The sequence below is a fragment of the Zalophus californianus genome, chromosome 8 (genome assembly GCF_009762305.2).
Source record: "Zalophus californianus isolate mZalCal1 chromosome 8, mZalCal1.pri.v2, whole genome shotgun sequence".
In the NCBI taxonomy this organism is placed as follows: domain Eukaryota; kingdom Metazoa; phylum Chordata; class Mammalia; order Carnivora; family Otariidae; genus Zalophus; species Zalophus californianus.
In genome coordinates, this window is record NC_045602.1 from 36,142,085 (window position 1) to 36,166,350 (window position 24,266).

General features: G+C 50.7%; 1 protein-coding gene across 3 annotated transcripts in view; it reads right to left on the reverse strand.

Annotated features, from left to right (window-relative positions):
• Positions 1 to 650: 650 nt before the first annotated feature.
• Positions 651 to 24,266, reverse strand: part of MALL (mal, T cell differentiation protein like) — a 29,400-nt gene continuing 5,784 nt past the window's right edge. For all 3 annotated transcript variants that reach the window (XM_027622174.1, XM_027622172.1, XM_027622173.1), the window contains exons 3-5: positions 6,663 to 6,830; positions 4,582 to 4,704; positions 651 to 2,306 (exon numbers count right to left, since the gene is read on the reverse strand). In XM_027622174.1, coding sequence (XP_027477975.1) covers positions 2,244 to 2,306; positions 4,582 to 4,704; positions 6,663 to 6,830 — 354 coding nt within the window. In that variant the 3' untranslated portion in view covers positions 651 to 2,243. The remainder of the gene's footprint in view (positions 2,307 to 4,581; positions 4,705 to 6,662; positions 6,831 to 24,266) is intronic.

Sequence of the window (24,266 nt, forward strand, 5' to 3'; positions counted from 1 at the left end):
TTCCCAGGAGGATGGCACATAATGTCCAGCATGAGCACGGAGGCAACAGCAGGACCGAGCTGGCCACGGCCATCGTCCTGACACGGGGCCACCATGGGGGCAGGGAGGGACAGAATTTGATCCATGGCTGGAGGAATGGCCGAGGGTTCCTGAGGGTGGTGCCTGGCTCTGGGAACCCAGGGCCTGTGATACCCAGTGATGAGGGGCAGGCTGGGCAGTATGGCCACTGCTGTGAGCTTGGGGGAGCCGGGGCTCAGGCCTGGTCCACTGTGGGTCATGGATGGGGCGCCTTGCAGTGTGGCAAGAGAGAAGGACAGCACTCTGTGAAGAAGAGTGGGAATGGTGCAGAGGGCCAGGGTCCTCTGTGTCTACGGGGACCTCTTCACCTCCCAGGCCCGGCTAGCGCGCCCCCAGCTTTGCCTAAGCTGGGAGTTTGGTTCCTGGAACTTGCACTCAAACCGTCCTTACTAAAGTGGAAATGACACAGACCCCAAGCCCTGGAGACAAACCCGGCCTCTCTTGCAGCTGCCCGAGGAGCTGGGCCCTCAAACCCTCCCCTGGGTGTTTTGGTGAAACTGCTCTCAGGATGCGTGGGATGGTGGCCAGTTCCAGCCACTAACATCACGAAAGTGACCAACTTAATACTTCTTACTGTACAAACTTTTATTTGGATGTGGCTACTTGGTAAATAGTGAACAGTAATCATCCCAGGCAATAAAATGGATAAATGGTAGCTTTTCAAGATAACACAGTGGTCAGGAAGTGAGTGGTCAACAAGAATAAGCCAGAATTTTCTCTTTGGTGGCTCCCTGTACCCGCCCCCCATCCCCCAGGAGCAGCAAAAAAAAAAAAAAAGAAAGAAAGAAATTGGTACAAAACTGTAAGCCCAGAATCAGCTAAGAATAGTCCCTTTCCGTAATAATTTATCTCATTTCAAAACCAGAGCAGACACGTGCAGCCGTGGGGCCATGGCCTGCTCCCCCCGGGGCGGGAGGCCCGGTGCTCAGAAGGAAGACTGGGCTGGAACCCCTGCACAGATGAAGACAGGCCAGAGGGCGCAGCTTCCTTTTGAAAAACATTTACTTTGAGATCAAGCACTTCGATTTTATGTTTCTGTGTGCATAACGCCACCCTTTCCTTTGAGAATGGCCCCAAATCACGGATGCCTTTGCATGTCGGGGTGTGCGAGCCCTTCCCTGCATGAGGCCCCACCCAGCTGGTGCCACTCAGGGGGACGCAGCGGGCATGGTGCATGTGGAAGAGCACGGACCCTGGGATGGGCGTCCTTTCTGGCCTCCCGAGATGTCCCACGTGGCGGGACAGAAGCCCACAGAAGAATCCTTGCCTGGAACGTCCTGCCTCATTTCCTTGACGGTCTTTTCTGAGGGAAAAGGTGGCTTCTAGTCCTTAGGAAACAGGTTTCTGGAGGCCTGGCACAGGCGTCCGGCAGCCTTGCGGTTTTCTGACAGGCCTGACTTGTGGAGAAGCAGGCCACCCCTCCCCCGCCCCCGTTCTCACTGCATAACAATTTTGTAGAGTCAGTCACTTATTTTCCCCACAAATCTACCCTCAAAGTTGCTTTTATGAAGATCTCCCTTGGATCCCAAAACTAGGGAGGAAAGGGAAGGGGGGAGTGGGATGGTGGCGGGGGGGGGACAGTCTGGCTCGTCCCTGTCAGCTCCCCCGGGGGAGGGGAGAGCGGATTTGCACCACTGCTCCAAAGCAAAGGTGGAACCATGCCTCAGGAACAAGGTCTGTGGGTCTTCTTCAGATCTGAAGGCATCGACAGCACCATTTTGATTTTAACAAAACAAGAATGAGGGTTCCCTTAAACCTGCTCCGGGGGAACCTCACTCCTGAGGCAGAATCCCCAAACCGGTGTGACAACGGCAGATCTGGGATTCTCACCTGTGAGGACTTTGGATATCGGTTTTCCAGAAGAGTGAGGTTCCCCGTCAGAACGGACAGTTACTTTCCCAGGCAAAAACCAAACCAACCAAACAAACAAGCAAACAAACCCCCCAGCTTTTTCATATTCGCCATAATGAATTAAAAATGTCCAAACAGAGATGGCAGAGTGCGATTTCATCACTCAGTCTGAGAAGCTGGCCTGTCCAGCCTGTTGATGTTCTTGCTGATCTTCTGTTTGTCATCCACATGGTGAATGTTGAGAGCGACTTTCCGGAGCCCGTCATCCCGGTGTTGCTGGAGCGCTTCTCCCCGCGGCCCGGCTCCCTGCCTCTTCAGTGGTAGTAGATGCTGAAGGCGTGGAGGATGTAGAGCAGGGCAGTGATGAAGGCGAAGAACTGGAAGGAGACCGGAGGCCCCTGCATTAGCGCTGGCCAGGGCCGACGGCCGCCCCCACCCCTTCCCTGCAGTCTGGGAGGCCGCATGTCCTGACCCTGCTCCCCCTGCCTGCCCCATGCCCGGCCAGGCAGACACCGCTGGCCCCCCTCTCCACCCTCCTTGATACCTGCCATCCCTGGGCACCCTCCTGGGTTCCCGCTCCGACTCTCCTGGGCACACATGTCCTCCTGAACCTGGGCAGAGAGCAGGCTCGCTCAGTCCCTGCCCCGGGTCCTGTCTCCCTCGCTGTCCCCTTACCCCAGCCAGTCTGGACTCTGATGACTTCCCCCACATGTCCACCTGGTAGCCCAGGACCCTGCATTTGCACGCCTGCTTGTCAGCTCCTCGTCAATGCTGCGGAGGCCCCTCCAGCTCTCAGTGGTCCAGACTGGACTCCTGAGCTTTCCTCCTTAGCCTCACCAGCTCAGGGGACTCCAGGACCCCTATCTCATCCCGCTGCCTGACAGAAACCAGCCTGATGCCTCCCTCCCCGCCTCCCCCCCCCCACGTCCACAGCCATCCCCAAACTCGTCTGCGTGTACTGCCTGACCATCCCTTGTCTCGGCCGCCGCCGTCCTTCGCCAAGACCTCTCGTGGACTCGACTTGCCCACTTCTGCTCAATCTCCCCCTCCATCTGTCCCAAGAGGAGGATGTGATTGCGCTGCTCCTGACATACGTTTGAAACTGTGTGAGGAGTCCCTGCTTCTCAGGATAGAGGCCATTGCCCTTAACAGGCCTCCCAGGCCTGGAGGACCATTCCAGCCTCACTTTGCCCCACTGTCCACTCACACCCTGTTCTCATTTATTTGTTCATTTGCTCATTCAACAAATATCTGCCAAGCGCCTGTTATACTTCAAAAGTGACAGTAGCCATAAGAGTGAACAAAACATTCAAAAATTCCTATCCTCACGGTGCTTACATCCTAGCGGCAGAAGCAGAAAGTAAGCAAGATAAACCCATAGAGGCGCAGGTTCGCTGGGGATAAGCGCCCAGGAGAAAAGGCGCCAGAGAGAACACAGGCCTGCTGGGGAGGGGGAAGGGCAAGCCTCCCCGAGAAGGAGGAGAAGGAAACCGGGGCTTTGCCTCCTGGAGCAGGGCTGTCCCTGCCAGGGAGAGGCGAGAGCAGGTGTCCAGTGTTCAGGCGCGGCTGGAGGAGACCAGCGAGGCTGGAGCAGCTGTCGGGGTGGGGGGCGGGCAGGAGGAGAGAGGCCAGAGGGCACCGGGCCAGACCGCGGAAAGGCGGCCGCGTGTGGGTCTTGCTGGAGTCAGGAGTTTAGGGGAGTTAGGATAGTTTGAGGAGGAGGGAAAGGAGGCAGACAGGCTGGAAAGGCCACCCTAGTGCCTGCCTGGCACCCCATTCTTACAGTGGAGAATGGCTCCCCACGCCGCACCCCCTCCTCCTGCCACCTGATCCTTGCAGGAGCCCCCACACTGACGCAGGACGTGACCTTTCTGGTCCCAGCGACTGGTCGCTGTTGGGCTTACGCCCAGTGCGTGTGTTAGATCCTTTCTGAGAAGTGTTCAAAGGCAAAAGAAGGAAGGTTAGGCCACTACAGAGGAGGAAGCTGCTGGCTGTGAGCAAGCTGCCACGTGAGGGCGCCATTCCCCCACGGGAGAAGAGAGGCTGTCAGGAAGGCGGGCACTGGCTGAGTCTCTGGTCCTAGCGGACCTAAGGTCTTGGCGGTCCTGCTCTCCCTACAACTGGCTGGACCACCTGGCCCTGGATTCCATCAGCCCACAGTTAGCCCTGTGCACTGACGTCACTGACACGAAAGGACCCTGGCACAGTTCGGCCATGCTGAGGAATTTGGGTTCCATTCCACAAGCAGTGGGGGCCATGGAAGAATTTTCAATAGGGGAGAAAGATGCGCTCCAGTTTGTGTTTTCGAAAAGTTCTGAGGGCGGTATAGTGGGCGTACGAGTGAGCAAGGCTGAGGTGGGAAAAGCAGAAAATGAGAGATGACACCTGAACCTGGGCTTGGTACCCTTCGAGCTTGCACACGGCTGTTTACATGTGCATGTGCACACACACAGACACACACACACACACACACGGACCCAGATACACACACATAGAGCACATACACACAGACACAGACAGACACACACACCTCCTCCTGTCCTCCGAGGCCCCATCAGCCTGAGGCTCGGGGTCCTCTGTCCGCAGGAGACAGAAGGGAGCCCCTGTGAGGTGCTCCCCACCCCGCGGCTCTGTGTCCCATCCGGCACTCACCGAGGCTGCGGTGTTGATGAAGTAGTTCTTCAGGTCCTGGGTCTCAGAAACGATGGTGGCGTGTGCCTGCAGGACGGCAGCACTCATGTACAGGATGCCCGTGGTGCCGTGGTACAGGCTGTCCTGGAAAGGCAGAGGGAGGCCACGGCCAGCGTCATGGGGGCACATAAGCAGGTGAACACTTTCCCCTTGGCCTATACAGCCGGAAGGAGTGGGCCAAAGAGACCAGCCTGCTCCCAGCCTCCTGCTTTTTCCTTCTGCAGTGTTTCTGGTGAACTATCGTTGCAGTGAACCATAGTGGATTAATAAATGCCAACAGTGATATCAATACGAGCCAGCATTTGGCTGAGCGCTTACTCGTGTCAAGCCTTTCTCACGCACCTCGTGTAACCTTGTCAACGATAGGGTTGGCACTACTTAACGTTAGTGCCATTTTGAGGAAATAGAAGCTCAAGGTTAAGGTCAATGAATAAATAGCCAAGTCAGGATTTGGACCCAGGCCAGACTAACTCCGAGCCTGTGCTCTTAACCATTAGCATTATGAAGACCTGCTATGTGCCGGCCACTGTCCTACAGTATAGGCACACTGCCTCATTTCATTCCCACAGCTAATGTCGTAAGGCTGCTGCCGTTATTAGCAACCCCGACGTGCAGGGGATGGGACTGGGGCTAAGCCAACATGTGGTGGAGTTGGTAGCGTCAGGCTTATCGGACTCTAGATTCCAATGGTTAAGCCTCTCTGCTAAATGCTCAGCAGTGTGCTTTCTTCAACTCGAGAATGTCAGGCAGTCATTAAAAAGGGTTATCAATTCTGCAAGGAATGTCATCATTGGCATTTTGCAAATCGGCATTTTGCAACCCCTAATGAGATATTCGGTTCGGGAAAAACTCATTAGGGGATGAAAAAAAGCATTAGGGAAAAAGTGGCTGGGGGTAAGTCTGTCATGCTGGAAGAGGGGCCACCAGCCACCATGTGTGATGTGACCAGAAACCACCTAATGAAACGCTGTTGCCAGAAAGGTTCACCCATCTTCAATTCAGGGACTTGGAGGAGCAAGTCACATCATACCAGGAAGAAGCTAACAGACAAACCCCAAACGTCGGACCTTCTGTAGGACAGCTGACCTGCCTTCTTCAACCAGTCACTGGCAAGAAGAGCCATTCTAGGTTAAAGGTACCCAAGAACCATAACTACCAAGAGCAACACGTGGCCCCTGTGAAGATCCCCATCAAACAGGCCAACAGTAAAAAGCCATTTCAGGTGTAACCAGGTAAATCTGAATATGGCCTGGGTCTTAGATGATACCAAGGAATGATTGTTAATAACTTTATATAAGCGTGATGATGTAAGAAAGTGCGCATATTTTTTTGGAGGCCTACTGAAGTGTGTAGAATGGAATGATATGATGTTTTGGGTTTGCTTTAAAATTCTGTAGGAAAAAAAGGCTAGGTGCAGCAAGTGTGGTAAAATGTTAATAGTACAGGAATCTCAGGGTTGGTTACTTGAGGGTCCATAATATGATGTTCCCTACTTTTGTATATGTTCTTAATTGTTCAATACAGAAACATTTTAAATGGTTATCAAGACGATGTGACATGAAAACAATTTAATGACATAATGTTAATGAAAGGATTGATATCCAAAATTATTGGATCAGTGTGATTATATATACAGTTTACATAAAATTTGCGAGGAATAGAGGAATCACTGTGGGACTGGGGTGATTTCCCCCCCTACTACCATTTCCTTCAATGCTGCTCCAACGATTTAAACATAAATAAAATTTAAAGGGAAATGAGTCAGGATGTGCTTGATATCGAATATGTATATTCCTAACAAGGCAGACAGTGGAGGAATACAATGAAACATTTACTGTGGCAGAGGAGTGCTTTCACTCTGGCTTACTAGTAAACACATTCAGATAAAAAGTCTTGGTTCTGTAGTGGCCCAGCCCTGACAAGGCCTCTGGTCGCTGGTCTCTGGCTCTCCCTCCCCGCCCAGAAGGCCCCTCGTCCTCACAATACCCAGGACGGGCATCAGGAGGAGCCCAAGGGCCTGGGTCCCTCCCTCTGGTTCTTACCAGGACTCTCCAGGACTCGAATCTTTTGTAAAATCCAAACAGGTAAGACATCAGGAACATCAGGGAGATGAGAAACGAGGTGAGCGCCACATACATCACCCATCCTTGCAGCAACGGGTTTGCTACCTGGGTGGCAGCTACCAGGATCCAGACCCAGCACCCAAATAGCTGTAAGAAGAAACCATAAAAGAAGAGCCTTGTGTAGGGCATACTTCGCTTTACAGGGCATCTGTCTTCTCTTCTGTCTGGATAAAAGCTCTTCAGGTGAAGTTAGGTGGGAATCAAGAGGGGAAGGAAGGCTGGCCCTGGGGGAAGAGTAGACTTTTTTTTTTAGAAAATTCAAGTGGTTAACACAGAGCTCACTGATGGAAGGACTTGGGTAATTTGGCCTGTGGATTGTGTCTTCTTGGCCCAAACGATGTTAGCATATACAGTTTTGTTTTTTTTTTAAGTGGATTACCTCTCTGTTTATTTATTTTTATTTATTATTATTTTTTAAAGATTTTATTTATTTATCTGAGAGAGAGAGAATGAGAGAGAGAACATGAGAGGAGAGAGGGTCAGAGGGAGAAGCAGACTCCCCGCTGAGCAGGGAGCCCGATGCGGGACTCGATCCCGGGACTCCAGGATCATGACCTGAGCCGAAGGCAGTCGCTTAACCAACTGAGCCACCCAGGCGCCCCTAGCATATACAGTTTTTAGAAACATTTCTGAATAAGTTGCCAACATTTAAAACAGGATATTTCACATGAAAAATTCAGATTTAAGACATTTCTTGAGAAATCCATAGTTCTAGTCACAGTGAACACATTGCCAGGCCAGAGTAGGCTAAAATGAGTTGTGACTGTTTCTTTAAAAAAGGACCCGGCGTCCTCAGTGGACCACCTCCCTTTTACCCCCAACCCCACACCACTGTGTGGCATGTTTTCTGTTGTTCACTTTCACTGTGGAATATTATTTCCTTTCCCTGGCTCCCTTCACCCACTCACAGTGCCTGCCTGGCCCTGTGGGCATTTGGTTTGGCCCCCTGGGTTAGAGTACTTGACACCCTGTGGTCAAGTACCAGTTGGGCAATACCATTCCAGTTTAATCACCTCTCAGCCCTGTCCAGCCTTTTATTATTCCCTTGGTGGAGAAACCAAACCTTCTTCTCGTTCTCTCTGGGCTCTGCATTTGTTTGCTTACCCATGCTGGTCAGCCCACGGAAAGAACTAAATGTCCACCAGAAAGCATGTTCAGTTAGAGGCCTGAGGGAGAGGGTCAACTTGAGCACCAAGTGGTTTTGTTGTTGTTGGTTTGTCTCAGACTTTCTAGGCTCCTCTCCTTCCTGGGTTCTCCTTAGGATGTCCTTGTGAGCCTCCTTGGTCCTCCCTCTCCTCATTCCTGTTAAATATGTGCTTCTAAGCACGCTACAGGCTCGCGGTCCCGGGCCTTCAGTCCCACACAGCCACTTGCCCACTTGGATGTCTCTATTTGGATGTTCCACTGCAGGGCCAACCCTGCACTCGCTGGACCTCGGGAGTGAATGCCTTATTAAATTTTGCACCCTGAGCACCACATTTGCCCCCACCCCAGGCCTGGCTTTGCCCCTCAAGCTCCTTAAATCCAACAGATACAAAATCTGAACTCACTGCCACTCCCCAGTTTCCTCAGAACCTATTCTCCTCAGCACCTTCTGAGAATGACCCTTCTGAGGGACAGAGTGATGGGATTGGGAATGAGTGTACTGAGACCTTCAAAGATAGGGAATAATGTTCTATTTCTTACACCGCCTAGTGGGTAATTTGTTCTTTTATAAAGCAATAAAATAACTTTGCAAAAAAAAGAATGTGTTGGACTATGAGACAACTGGAGATTTGGAGTGATGGGGAGAGGGAGCCGTCCTTGGCGTGGAGGAAGCACACTACCAGATTTTAAAACTTTTGCAAAGTTACAGTATCAAAAGAGTTGTCAATGCAGGTGGCTCACATTTCTGCCCATCTCAGGAGATAGCTCCTCCCCTTCCCTAGTTCTGTCACTTCCACACAAATTTTAGAAGCTGACTAGTCAGTATCTACAATATCCATCTGTTAGGATTTTGTGTCAAATCTATAGGTCAGTTTGGGGGAGAACTGACATCTTTACTACGGTATGAACATGGTATGCTTCTCCAATAATTGAGATGTTCTTTGGTTTCTTTTATTGATATTTTGTTCTTTTTAGCATACAGATACTATATACACTTCCTGTATTTATCCCTAAGTATTTTATTTTGGGGAGCTATTGTAAATAGTCTTGCTTTTTACAAATTTCATTTCCCAATTTTTCAATGCCAATAGACAGAAACGATCGATTGTTTTGTGTGTTAATGTTGTATCCTGCAACTTGCTAAACTCAAACTTAAGGGTTTTTTTGGTTTTTTTTTGGTTGTCGTTTGGTATGTTCCTTGGGATTTTCTATGTATCTCATCAGATTTTAATTTTTTATGATTACAGATAAGATTGAGCTTACTTTTATGTCTTTCATCTTCTGTAAAATTTTAAATTGTTTTTTATTCATTACAAATTTCTTGTGGGTTTGCCTTTTCCTTATTGAATCAGAGTAATTCTTTCTAATAGTGTGGATCTCATTGACTGTTATAATTATTGCAACTATATTCCTCCAGGATGCGTCTCACACATTTTATGATGCCTTTTGATGAAATGAGTTCTTAATTTTAATGTAATTGAATACATTCATCTTTTCCTTTACAGACTGCGCTTCTTTGATGGAGTTTAAGAAATCTTTCCCTACCTTGAGTCATGAAGATATTCTTGCATCTCAGATACTCCTTCTGGGATCACTTTCTTTCTTCCTGCGGTACAATCATTAGTAATTTCTTTAGGAAAGGTCGGTTGGTAGTATTCAGTTTGATTTGTCAGAAAACGTTATTTTTCCCCCGACAATTGTTTCCTCTCAGCACTTCTAAGCTACTTTCCCACTGTGTTCTACAACTTTCTATATTATCCCATTATATTGCAGCTGCCATTTTTGCTGCTGAGAGGGCAGCTCTCCATTGCACAGCAGCTCTTCTGGAGGAATCTGCCTTTGGTACCCGGCTGCTTTGGGAGTCTTCTCTCTGCCTTTGGTGTTCTGCAGTTTGCGCAACAGTTATACAATGTGTTGAAGTGTGGGTGTCTTTGTATTAATTTCGCTTGGTATTAATTTCATATTCAATATCTGATCATTCCATTTTCTCAGTCTCGGTGCTTGCTTCTGCAGTTTCGAATGACTGTGGAGGTAGCTCCATTCTGAATGATGCTGTTAGAGAACTTCTGGCCTAAGCAAGTCCACATAACTTCTATCTAGCTCAGCTGAAAGATATGCAACATTCAGTTCTGATTTTCATAACATATCCCTGGCTTCATGGGACTAGCAGTTCTCATCTTACAAATAAACAACACGTAGACATAGGTGTTGCCTGTGAGGCTTCCACTGCTGTTGTTCTGGGGAGGAAAAGCACGTGTGCATTTATAGAGACTTCATAGGCTCTTTTTTTTTTTAAAGATTTTATTTATTTAGTTGAGAGAGAGAGAGAGAAACAGCATGAGAGGGGAGAAGGTCAGAGGGAGAAACAGGCTCCCTGCTGAGCCGGGAGCCTGATGCAGGACTCGATCCCGGGACTCCGGGATCATGACCTGAGCCGAAGGCAGTCGCTTAACCAACTGAGCTCTTAAGAGAGAAGGAACAGGAGGGGAGGAGCCAAAACAGACTAAGAGAGTGACCGCAAAGCTCTTACTGGACTGGACAACACCTCCAGAAGCTTGGCCTTCACTTAAAGCACCAGCTCTGGGGGCACATTTCCCCAGATCTTTTTTATTTTTTATTTTTTTAGAGCGAGAGAGAGAGAGAGAGAGAGAGAGAGAGAGAGAGAGAGAGTGTGCGTGCGCGCTGGGGCCAGGGGGCGGGGCCAGAGGGAGAGGGAGAGAGAGACTCTTAAGCAGGCTCCACACCAGTGCGGAACCTGATAGGGGACTCAATGTCACGACCCTGAGATAGTGACTTGAGCTGAAATTAAGAGTGGATGCTTAACCACCCAGGCGCCCCCACATTTCCCCAGACCTTAATAATCAGTGTGCAGATGAATTTTGGAAATCTTAGGTTGGGCCTGGGACTGCCGGTGAGTTGGCCCGCCTGTCCCTAAGAGGGGTTGTTGAGGGACAGAAGCCACCGTCCCCTCAGAACTGGGCTCTTGCATGTCGAGCTCAGTGACAGGCGCTGCTGGTGCTTTCGGGCACCTGCCAAGCATCCTCCCTACCAACACTTGGGACATGCATAAAAATGCTGGCACACTGTCAACACCCAAACAATGCTAGCTCTTAGTGGGAATGGTATTTGGGATTTAGGGGCTGCACCAGAACTTGTAAAATTTTAAGACTCACATTAGACCTCTGAGGGCAGAGAATGCTCTGTGCCGTTCACTGCTGCTATATTCCTGGTGCTTAGCACAGGGCCTAAAACAAAGTGGGTGGGGATGGAGTCAAAGAACATTCTTTAGAGTGAATCAGTGAGGACACTACCACCACCTCACATTCACCAGGTGCTAAAATGCATTCGCTCAGATGGCCTCATTTAGTCTCTACAGCAATTCTAACTCCTTGCATTTCCTTTTTTTTTTTTTTTTAGATTTTATTTATTTATTTGAGAGAGAGACACAGCGAGAGAGGGAACACAAGCAGAGGGAGTGGGAGAGGGAGAAGCAGGCTTCCCGCTGAGCAGGGAGCCCGATGTGGGGCTTGATCCCAGGACCCTGGGATCACGACCTGAGCCGAAGGCAGACGCTTAATGACTGAACCACCCAGGCACCCCTCCCTTGTGCTTTCTGAGACCAGAGAGCTGCCACTTGATTCCCGCCCCTGATTATTGCCAGTTCACCTCTGCTAGACCTGGGGGTGTGTGCCAGGGTGCCTCAGGGCCACTGTGCCCGTCAGTGCCTGCGAAGGGGTCCGCCCCTGCCCCCCTCCTACCTTCAGAGGCTGCCCTGGGCAGACATTGCCGAATGCACACTATTTACATGTCGGTGCTAAATTCTCACCAGTGTGTGAGGTGATGCCGTACTGGAGAGGCCTGAGCCTGAGGTCACACAGGACGTGGGGTAGGACAGCTCTGGATCTCTTCTCACATTAGAGTTCGCCCCCGAGGGCAGGGGCCTCTGAGCATTTGGGTATCTACTCAAATTGCATGAGAATCTTCCGAAATGGCTTTAGTGTTGCATAATCAACGTGACACAGAGGAATGTTATTTTTTTATTTCCACACCCTCTACCTTCTGGACAGAAGGAGGGACCAGGGCCAAGGACAAACTCCAGGTAAATTTAAACCCAGTATCTGTTACCTTATTTCTGCCCCAAGAAGTCTAGGTTGGATTCTTTATGGGTAAGGAAGTTTCAAGTAGTTGTCTTTACTTATTTATTTTTTTAACTTATATTTAGCTTTCCAAATTTTCTTGGCAGGCTAAACTGCTCTCTTATTTTAACCTTCAGTTTGTATTTCCCAAGAGCAGGAGATATATTTAGATGTTTGGGGCTGGCCCTCAACCTGGAAGAGTATTTGATTATAGCAAGATATTGGGATGGCGCAGATTCCAAGTACAGCTTTGCTCAGAATCTGTTTCTTATGAATAAACACAGATTATTGTCTGTACGTCTTCCAAAGGCCAACCTGAAATTTGAAGATTTCTCTTAAGGTAGAATGGAGCTTAACATTAAGTTTGGCCACTGATTTTTCCTGGGAGCATGGCGAATAGCTCCCTCGGGTGTAGAGAGCTGGTTAAAGCACAAGAATATAGGACCGGAGCCACAGCACCTAGCTCGTACTCTGGGAGAAATGCTGATTCCAGGGCCGGGGCAGAGAAGTTGGGCCCGAGCATCTTATCACCCCAGACAGTGAGAAAACTTTCAAAGGCACCTGGGGTTAGGTCGGGACGATTCAGAAGGCTCTTGCTGACCAAAGATGGGACAATATGAGCTTCAAATAAGGGTAACAGCTGTGGATGGAAATATATCAACTAAGTTGGAATCCATGAGTTGAAAATGATACTTTTAAGAAAAGCCCTGTTTGGGTCACTTTGGTGGGGGGGGTGCTTATTATTTTGGAAGGCAACTGTGCTCATCATTATATCATCAGTGCTTATTAATTTGAAAACTGCTTACCAGGAAAAGAATCAACAAAAAATATGGCGTAGGGGTAAGGAGACTCTAAGATACATGGATGCCCGAGGCTTCGGCTCAGAGCTGCGCTCTGAGTTCTGTTACTCCTGGGCTCTTTGAGAAATCCCCAAGGTCTGGATCTTGCCCCAGAGAAGCCTGAGCCGGTGAGAGAGGCGGCGTTGTTCAAAGTTCCCCAGAGGGTGCAGTTTGGACTGAGAACCCCTGGAGCCTGTCTCTTCGTTTCCTGTCCCCTCCACCTGTTGATGTGGCTGGGCGCGCAGCACCGTTCCTCCCTCCGGGTTCCAATTCTAGCTCGGCCTGCTGGGCAGATTACTTGACTCATCGGTACCTCCATGCCCTGGTCCATCAAACAGAGGAGCTGGGGAGTGCCTCTTTCATCTGGTTCTTGTAAGAACTAGCTAAGTCCTCTGAGCACACAGCGAGTCCAGGGGAACCACTGTTGGCCATGTTAGCCATAACCATTCGGAACGGCACAGAAGACGGGAGAGAATGTTCCCTGAGAAAGACCCAGAGGAGGGAATGTCCAAGGCCAGGCTTCCTGAGGGGGGGAAGGGGGAAGGGAAGTTCACTTCTGGGAGAGCTGGGAGACCAATCAGCTGGGTGAGTGAGAGAACATTCAGGGGGCACAGATCCTTTTGGAGGAGTTGATGAAAGTTTTGGTCACCCAGAAAGATGTACCTATGTACATGCGTGATTTCTGTCCACAAATCTGGGGACTCACAGACCCTCAAAGCCCACCTACAGCTCCCAGGTTGAAATCCACTGCCATCTCCAGGTTAAGTAACAGTACCATCAACTGCTGTATTATTTTGACAATATCAATCAAAACATTAAATACACATATTGTTTGATCCAGTAATTTCATTTTTTGGGATCTGTCCTATATATAACGCACAGGAACAAAATGATGAATGTACGAGGTTGTTTATTGAAGCCTTGCTGGTTACAGAAAAAATAAGATACCTCCTAAATGTTCATCCAGAGAGGACCAGTCAAAGCAATTATATCTGCACAAGGGAACACTCAACAGCCTTCAAAAAGAATGAAAAAAACCTTTGTATACCAAATGGAACAAGCTCAAGAACAGTATAAGGCACAGACCAGCATGCCCGTGTGCTATGATTTATGTAGAAAAAGGAGAAAATGTGTGTGTGTGTGTGTGTGTGTGTGTGTGTGTGTGTGTGTGTGTGTGCGCGCGCGCATTTGTTTACAGACGCCCAGAATATTTCTGGAAGGAGACCCAATAAACCAATCATGCCTCAGGCTCCCAGGAGAACTGCCTGACAGGGTTTTGAATGTTTAAACTAATCTGAAAAAAACCCTAATATTTATATTTACAAAGAAAGAAAGAAGATGCTGTGCTGGATGATGGAGGCTGGCTTCAAAGGTCAGGACTTTTGAATGGGAGAGACAGGAGAACCACCGGTTCTTTGGGGAGAATGAATCTGTCCACCCAGGTAAGAGCAGCTGGGAGCTGAGGCCTCCAATGCGCAGGGCTGGTGAACGTCATGCCCTGAGAGGTTCTAGAGAAAGGCGCTGCCCTAGAGATGACCCCATGTGAAAGGCGAAGGAGCGTCAAAAGGATGCAAGGTCTCAGATGTGCACGGCCCAGGCTCCCGGCCAAGGCAGGGCGGTGTGGACTCGGGCGGGGCAGGTCAGGGACTGTGAGCCAGGGAGGAGCACCAGGGCGATACCCCGGTGGCAGGTTTATCTGCATAGCTGGGCAGTATCTCAGCAATGGCGGGGCTCCCCACCAGCGCTGCCTTCCTCTTTTTGCCACCTGTCTTCATTTTCAGAAAGCGTTGCCTCTCCTTCCCTTCCCTGGAACTTGGGGGAACGCAGGCTCTACCACAAAGCCTCAGAAACTTCAGGCTGGGAGGGAAAGGCCCAAATCAGGACAGTGAGGCCCAGGAGGTCAGCAGTGCCAAGTGATGTTCTGGCCTTGCCCACAGCGAGACCCAGGACTCCCTGAAGACTCCCTCAGGATAAAGTAATCCATAGTGCCCCACATTCAGGAACCCTTGGCCCATGAGGTGTAAGTGCAGGGTCTCTTGGCCATCGTATACCCCGCTTTTAGAAAATTGTATAAAATACAAAGAACAAAATTTACCATCTTAACCATTTTTAAGTGTACAGGTCGGTGGCCTGAAGCGCATTCCCAGCGTTGTGCGGCCGTCACCGCCATTCCTGTCCGGATTGCTTTCCATCTTGCAGAACTGAAAACTCTGTGCCCGTCACACACTAACTCGCCATGTCTCCCCTCCCCGCAGTCCCTGTCCTATTTATTTATTTATTTACTGATTTTTTACTATTTAGGTTTTTTTAAGTAGGCTCCACACCCAGTGTGGAGCCCAAAGTCGGGCTCGATCTCACAACCCTGAGATCAAGATCTGCGCTGAGATCAAGAGCCGGATGCTTCACCGACTGAGCCACCCAGGCGCCCCCCCCCGTCCCAATCTCTTTTCTCTACGAATTTGATCACTCTAAGTACATCATGTGAGTGGAACCGTATAGGATTTGTCTTTTTGAGACTGGCTGATTTCACCGAACCTAATGTCCTCAAGGTTCATCCATGTTGCAGTCCGTGTCAGACTTTCCTTCCTTTTTAAAGACTGAATAATGTTCCGTTACGTGAATATACCACATATATATTTTGCTTATCCATTCATCCATTGACGGAAGCTTGGGCTGCTTCCACTTTTTGGCTACTGTGAACAGCGCTGCTGTGAACATGGAGGTACGGCTATCTGCTTGACGCACATCCTTTAAAGGGAGAAATAAGACGAAACCCATCCTGGGACTGTGCTTTGGACCCCATAATTCTGGTGCAAAATACTCCTTCAAACAGATACACCCCGTGTTTGTGCCACTGTGGCTGGAGTGGGTGTTCCTTAGGAGTGTGACGCCGTCAACTCAAAATGCCTCAACTCCACAGTGATTTTAATGACTCAAACCAAAACCGCGTGGTGGGAGGTAGAGCTATTACTATTTTTCAATTGGAAGATTTTAAATTGGTTGTAAAAATAATTGTCACAGTAAAGGAATTTTTTGTTATGTTACCTTCCCTCCCAAGCCTAGTGCTAATGCATACATATTTTCTATAAAGGCATAAAGTATGATGAACATACATTTTGTATTCTACTTTTAATATTTTGTATTTTGCTCCATGGCTTCATAATAAAATTGAATCTTGTTACTCAAGATAGTTCTAGAGAGTTGGCCGGAACACTGAATCCGTGAACACCGAACCATTGCTCCCAGGGTAAATAGGAGTTAGATTCCTGCAAACCTCTGGCCGCAATATTTTCACCAACTGATCAACACATACCTTTATTTTAGGTGTGTTTCTCTTTAAAGACACCTCATGTAATAGATAGTGTTGATTCACTAACCCTGAACTCTTGGCCAACAGCACTATGCGCATATCGGACATGTGTTGTCTCTGAAAGGCCAATCACAGCCTTCCCGAGCTGAAACACTAGACCGAACTTCAGCACTAACTTAGGGGCTATTTTAAGCAGCAAAATCACCAACAAAAAGCACAAAAATACGAAAGACGTGGCACCAAACTTTGAAAAGGACACTTGTTTGCAGTGCGAGAGCTGAAACAAGAAAGGAGAGTGTTAGCTTGTTCAGCCTCAGGTGGGAACATGCATATCAGACAACCCCAACTTGTTGCTGCTCTGCACACAGAAGTGCTGTGAGTACTGATTTGCGGGTTTCAAATAAATTTTAGTGAATAGGTAAATTTGCAAATACAGCATCCGTGAGTAATGAGGATTGACTGTACTTTTTTTTTAGAAAGAGAGAGAGAGAGCCCGAGTCGGGGCGGAGGGGCAGAGGGAGAGAGAATCTCAAGCAGACTCCCCACGGAGCACAGAACCCGACTCAGGGCTCGATCCCAGGACCCCAATATCATGACCTGAGCTGAAATCAAGAGTCGAACGCTTAACCGACTGAGCCACCCAGGCGCCCCAAGGATTGATTGTACTTTCAAAGCCATATAATTACATTCCACCAAGTCAATAAATGTCATTTACCCCATTAGGCCCCTGTGCAAGTATGTTGGCTATCTCCAGCTTTCCCCAACATAGATAATGCCCCAGTAAATAATGGTGCAGAGATGGCTGTCTCCATCTAAATTGTTTCCTTAAATTCCCCAACTGGGCTTACTGGTAGGAGGTGCGGGCAGGAAGGGGATGTAGCTGGTGACTTTCCAACATTAGCTAGGTTTGTCGCATGCCCTGGCTGGGACACTTTGTGACTGCATCCAGCCCTTCCGGGGGGAGGCCTTTGGGGAACCCCTGGGAAGGGGTTCCTTCTGCCTAAGGAGACCCAGATGAGATAGTCCCCATTCTCGCTCTGGCCACTGCTGTGTCTGGTATTAGGCCTGGAGCTATGAAATGGAAGAAGAGAGAGGCGGAGAGCAAAAGCCTGGGCCCTGGGGACACAGCTATGCTGCTGAAGGTAGAGCTGGCGGGTCCCAACTTCCTAGCAGTGACATAGTCGGCCTCCCTTCCGTTCAAGCCAGTTGGAGCCGGCGACTGCCCTTGTCACAGCACTGCTGAGGACCAGCTGGGACCCGGGACCTCACCCTCCCTTCAAACACCTCGCTGGCTCCCGGTGGCCCTCAGACCAAACTCGGGCCACGGCCCAGCAATACCAGCCTGCCTCGCCCTCCCTACTCTGGGCCAGTCTCCCTGAGCCCCTAGGCCTGGGGCTTCCCAACGTGGGCTGAGACTCATTCGTGGGTGGTGAAATCCACTTAGTTCGTTACCCACAGCATTAAAAGATTAAGTGAACTAGAGATTACCAAACAGGAGTACACTGCCCATGGGAAAGGGAAACAGTGTCCTGAATCTGCTGTTTCATTACACACATACACATCCATGTGTACCGGGTTGCCATGAAATCTCTCTCCTCTGTGGGCCACAGTCGGTGTATAGAGACCCGTGCTTCAGGACGCCTTCCTTCTTCTAGCCAAGGGCCTCTGCCTGTGCTGGTGTGTGCCCCTGTCCACACGTCCTTTCCTCCACGACACTGTCCCCAGTGGGAGCCCACAGCATGGCTGCGGCTGCAGGAGCCCGTCGGGGACCTGGGGGCCACACTGGGGTCTGCATGGGCAGCGGGAGCCTGGGAGAGGAAAGGAGCAGAAACGCAACCGACAGGACAGGGGAGGGGCCCTGGGGTGTCCCATTATCTGCAGTGACTGGAACTCAGTGTGGAGGAGCCAGGGCCCTCCCAGCTGGGTGGTGCTGGCCTCCTCTAGGGCACCTCGGGGAGCCAGGCGCTCCTGGGCAGCTCGGAGACCCCAGTGCCCACACGGGTGCTGTCTACAGCCCACGAGGCGGCTCCGGTGCCCGAGTCTGCGGCCTGGCAGCCTGTGAAGCTTCTGAACAGGAATCCTTCCCTCCTTCGTACAGGGGAGGAAAGCTGTTCTGAAAGCCCAAGTGACCTACCCAGAGTTACCCATGGGAGCGGGCCAGGCCTGGATCGGACTCCCGTACCCGCACACATCTAGCATTGTATGGGAGTTCAACGCTCCATAATTTCACCTAGGACACTTCCAAACACTGAGTCACTACATCCTGATTCAGAGTGAGAATTTTCTCTGTGGCTTTAAGGTTAGCAGGAAATTGTGGCCCAGGCCCCCTGGCCTCCGGTGAGGGCCCCTGTCTTATCCGGTCCACTCCAGGAACAATAGTGCAGGCCAGAGCTCCATCCACCACCGCTCCTGGCAGAATGAGTCGTATAAGGAGCCCTTGGTACCCACAAGTGCTCTCAGGACGGGGCTGGCCGCGGGCCAGGGAAAGTCTGGGCCTACCTTGGGGTGTGTGCTCGGGAGGGGCAGGATGCCACAGCCCAGGAGGGGCTGGTGAGTCAGCTGGGCCTCCTTTGCCTTCCTCCCCTCCCTCCGGGTTTCCTCCCCCAGGACCGCGCCCACCCATTCAGACCTCGGCACCCCCACTGACCCAGCTTTTTATTGACTGAGCAGTACAGATTTATAGAAAGTACGATAATAAAAACATTCTTATCCATCCAAAGTCTAAAGAGCTTTTCCTTCTTGTCTCTTAAAATAAAACAAAACAAAACTAAGAATTTTTAGGGCAAAAATTCTTCTACCCTTTTTTTTTTTTTTTTAATTTGTGCACCGTAGACAAGTTAGAAAGTAGAGATAAAAGATGGAAAAGCAGATAAATGCGTCCCATTCCCCAGTCCCCATGGTGGCCTGGTGGACAGGCCCCCTCCCACCTTGGTCTCTTTCTCTTTGGCTTCCACTATGATTATTAATCTCATGTCCTTTCACATGTTCCCAGAAAGTCGCTCTATGAGCCCAGGAGTTGGGCTCGGGGGAGGTTCCCCCACCTCCTCCTTCCCTTAGGGAGCAATGGCATGACCAGTGGCCATGATCCTGTTCTTCGTTAGGCACTGAGGACCCAAGGACATCGCCATTCATTCACTCTAGTCCTCATTGACACCAGCTCAGCACCCCCCACACACACACCTGTCTATGACCAGACCTTTGAGGACAGGACCCAGACCAGGATCACCTCCTCCAGGAAGCCATTCTTGACTGCCAAGCCCCCAGTGCACCACTGGGTGACCTCCCTCATGGTTATTGTCTCTCTCCACTGCCTCTTCCCCAGGCCCCAAGCTCCTGGATGGACACTGCCCTGTGGTTTTTGCGTCCCCAGTGTAGGGCATGGAGCCTGCACAAAGCAGGTGCTCTGTACATGCTGCTGACTTGAGGAGGAGGCAGGAGGCGGGCTGCTGGACCCTCCCCTCCCTGGCCGCTCAGTCTCATTTGCCTGGGCCTGATTCCCTTGCGGGTGGCACCAGCTGACACCTTCAGGGCTTGCCACTGTGACCCAACCACAGACTGGCACTGCTGCCAGGAGCCAGGACAGAATGAGGACAAACACCCATCTGTTTCATCCCCACCCATTTCCTGCTTCATTACCTCCCAGGCTCTAGAAATTCTCCAGATCGGCAGCATCTTCCCTCAGAGAGTGAGAGGATTTCCTGGGAGGTGTTTCTACCGCTCTGCCTTCTCCCCCAGCACGTAGGAAGGACTAGACAAACATGCTGTCAGAGAGGATGATGTTCAACCAGACACACCACCCCCTCCCACATCCATCCAGCATCCCCTGGGCAGAGAGAGGGTGCAGCTGGGCATGGTGGCAGGGGTGGGCTAGGAGCAGCTTGGAGGCAGAAAAGCAAAGCTCAGAGAATCCCTCCACGGGGAGGAGCTGAGGCGGGCTCCCTCGACATAGGTCGGAAGACTCTGGGGTCCCGAACCTATGACATCTGGCCCCACTTTCTGACACACCTGGGACCTTCTAGGTATAGTCTGAGGCAGGAGGGTGGGGACTGTGCTTCAAGAAGCTGTGGAACCTGGGTATAGGGCCAGGCCTATACCAGAGCGGACATCTACTCTGGCTGAGACAGGAAAGATCTGACCAAATGGTGACATCTGAGGGGCAGGGCTGTCTCGCAGGGATGGGAGGATGCGAGGGAGGGGCTGGGAGAGACGAGAGGGGTAAAGGCCAGGGAACCTGGGTGCGGCTCCTCCACCCCTCCCTCCTCTGAACTGCTTCCTGCTGCTTGCCAAGCTGGACAACACTCCAGAAACTTCTCCTGCCTCCCACAGATCTGCCTTGCCCCAGGGGAAAGTTCTCTAGGCAAAAGCTCCTGAAAGGGCGCTGGCAGCAGATGGGGCACTTCTTACCTGTGAGACTGCTTATCTGGGGCTCCCTGCATTCCAGCAGGTCAGAATGTGCCAGGCTCCTCCCTGCTACCCAGGGAGGACCTGGGTTATTTCCTTCGGAGCACCTGTTAGTTAAGTGAAATTCTCCTGGTGGGCTGACCTCCCAGCAGCAGCTGCGTGCCTGCCTTCTTGGAACTGAGAGAGGCCACCGGTTCAGAGAAAGCTGCGTGTGGTTTGGCCAGATGGTCAGGCGAAGGGAAGGACCAGAAGTCCAGACTTAGGCAGAGGGGAGTGTGCAGATGGGGACCGTGCCAGGTAGTTGCCAGGGTCTCGCAGCTCCAGCCCACCCTCCTATGGTCTGGTCTGCTCTGTGACAGGGGCTGGAGCTCTGTAAGCCACAATGCCCAGCTCCCTTAGAAGCTGGATTTCTGCTAGGATCTGGCAATGGTGGGGGGGCCTGGAACGGGAGGAGAGTGGCGGGGGCTTCCTATTGGCTGGTCCACTCCAGCAGCAGCAGAACTTCGCTCCAGCCCCAAGGGCCTGTCTCCCCCCACTGCTGTGTCCACTGCCTCAGAGCACCCCTCCTCAGGGGCCAGAGACGCAGCAGGCCGGTCTTCCCGTGGAGGCCCGAGCACTGGCCGCCCTCCCCGGACCCCAGCCACTTCATGTGCTTCTTCTCTGGCCGCTTCAGCATCTCCTTTTCAGCTTGGTGGGCTTCTCAACAGTGGCAGAAACAAGTCCCCATACAGCATCCCCTCCCGTGCCCTGACAGCACCCTGACGGTGCAGCTCCATCCGCCGCTCTCCTGGGCTAGTCTCCCACTGCCCCATGAGGCGTCACTCTCCAGAAGGCAGGGCTGGTGTCTGTCTGCCTTCCCCGTCTCTATAGCCCCGTGCTTGGCACAGAGTCGGAGCTCAGGAAGTACTTGCTGAGGGAATGCATAGGATTAAAACATGGCTGTCTCCTCTTTCCTCGCAGCCGGATTTCTTCCATCTGTTATCCTCCTGGTCAGAGGAAGTGCTCGTCTGAACAAGCACACATCTAATCCCTCAGTCCAAACCCTTCAAGAAGGCCAAGACCCCGCCTCCAGTAAGCTTATCCTGACAACTCCCGAGCTTCCAGAGCCTTTGGCAGTTGGGGCATGCACCCTGGCTTTTCACTCTTTCCTATCTTGGGGTGTTCTCCATGTGCTCAGGCGCCACTCTTTTTGAGACAGGGTTCCTGATTTACATTATCCCCCTTCTTAAGACCTTCTCACTCTTGTGGCCCCGGAGAGTAGAGCACGGGGCTAGAGCCGTGATAGCATCCCAGTGAATACCTGTTGGTTCACAGTTGGAAGTTGCTCACAGGAGACCCACACTTTCTAAGAAGAGGTCTAGACGACCAACAACAAAATACAAGGGCTCACATTTCTAGAACGGTTGCGATGTGCTGTCGTGTCCTGGGAATGTCCTTGTTGAACCCCCAGAGCTGTCTTATGAGATCTTTACTGTTCCTCTCTCCACTGCTGAGGCTCGGAGTGCTTAAGGCATCTGCCCAAGTTCTCACTGGGATGACACAGCACAGTCAGGCTCTTGACCCTGTACCAACTGATTCTACGTTACTGAACCCGAGCACACCGGGGGCCTTGAGAGTGAGGGTGGGACCGGGGCAGGGAGGCCAAAGTGGGTCCAGGCAACGTAGGGAGGCTGACAGCGACTGCCTCACACATTGCCCCTCCCATCCTTCCCTCCCAGGGCCTTGCTCCTCCCCGGCCCCTCGCTCTGCGATCTTCCTTCCCTGTCCCCTGCTCTCCCTTCCAGCGAACATCCTGGGGCATGAGGGTGGGAATCAGTGGTACCCTGAGCGTGGAGATCGTGAGCTCCCTCATCCTGCAGGAGCAGGCTGGGGGGAAGCCGCATGGTGGGGAGGTGGGGGATGAAGGGAGGGACAGAAGCAACAAAGATGAAGTAAAAAGGGTAAACTGAATTAACTTTTGGGTAAATATTCCCCACCATCCCGAGATCACGACCTGAGCCAAAATCAAGAGTCGGACACTTAACCGACTGAGCCGCCCAGGTGCCCCTCAGACAGGCTTTTACATGTAAACGGAGTAGTAGAAGAAGCAGGCTGAAAATCAGGGGAAGCTGGGGATTTAAGTAAAATATAAAGGTGAGCTTCCCCAGCTGAAAGATTCTGGAATAAGCTTCTAGGGGAATCAGAGTATTTCCCTCTGGCCACCGTGCAAGAGAGTTAAGAAGCTGAGAACATCAAACACCAGAGTGTCTGAATTGTTTCACCTTTTAACTGGCTGACTAGAAATCTTCTTAGCTGTTTCTTTTTAATTAAACATTGAATCAATTAAGTTAACTAATGAAGAGATTAAAGTCAAAAGACATCTTGGACTCTGTTTCATAGAGCACTCCCCAGGGCATAGTCGCCTGGGTCAGCTCTCAGCATCGTTGATGAGTCAACTCACACCACACAGGCCGTCACCATCCCCTAGCCACCCGCGCACTCTGTGCTCTGGAGAGCTGGCCTGGGGGTGGGGGGCGGGGTGTGCGGTGCTGGGAGTCACGTGGTCCCCAGCCCCGCCCAGCACTAGCACCAGCACCGGCAGGCTCTCACAATCTCTGAATGAAAGACAGACGGAAGACACCATGTCTGTTCTCACCTTAAAATGCACTGTTCCACACCTGGAGATTACATTTCGAAATTAATACCATTTTCAAGTGAGAAATCTAAACTCAACAGTAAACCGAACGAAATACGGATTTTAGTGTTAAAATCTCAGAAAGTCTCCTCCATTGCTGGTAGGAATGTAAAATGAATGGTACAGGCACTCTGGAAATAAAACGTGAGCATACACTTATTATACAACCCAACAATCACACTCGGGCATTCTCCCAGAGGGGTGAAAATAATACCCACACTAAAGCCTGTATGTGAACGTTCATACGGCTTTATTCAGAAGAGCTAAAAACTATAAGCAATTACAGTGTGTCTCAACGGGTCATTGGTGAAACAAGCTACGGTACATCCATGCCATGGAAATACTACACAGAAATCAAAGGAACTACTGACACACACACAACTTGGGTGGACGTCAAGGGCGTTATGCTGTGTGCAAGAGGCCAATCTCAAAAGGCCACATACTCTATGACTCTATTTATTTATATAACTTTTTTAAAAAAGATGTACTTATTTATTTTAGAGAGAGAGAAATAGCAAGCATGAGCAGCGGGAGGGGCAGAGGGAGCGGGAGAGAGAATCTCAAGCAGACTGAATTGAGCACGGAGCCCGACGTGGGGCTTGATCTCACCACCCTGAGATCATGACTTGATCCGAAACCAAGAGTCAGATGCTTAACCGACTGAGCCACCCAGGCGCCCATATTTATATAACTTGAAATAACAAAATTATAGAGATGAAATTAGTGGCTTCCAGGGGTTCTGGAGGGGATGAGGGAAGACTGGGTGGGGGTTGGGTGACTGTAAAAAGGAAGCAGGTGGAAGATCTCTGTGGTGCTGGAACGGTTTTCCTGATTGTGGTGGTGACATGAATCTACAGGTGTGAGAAGATGACATAGAAGGGCGGACAACATACTTGACCAACATTGCTTACTCGGTTTTGATGGGACTAGCATTATGAAATCACTGGGGGAAGCTGGGGGAAGGCTATGGGAGACCTCTCTGAACTATATTTGCAACTGCCTACGAATCTCTAATTA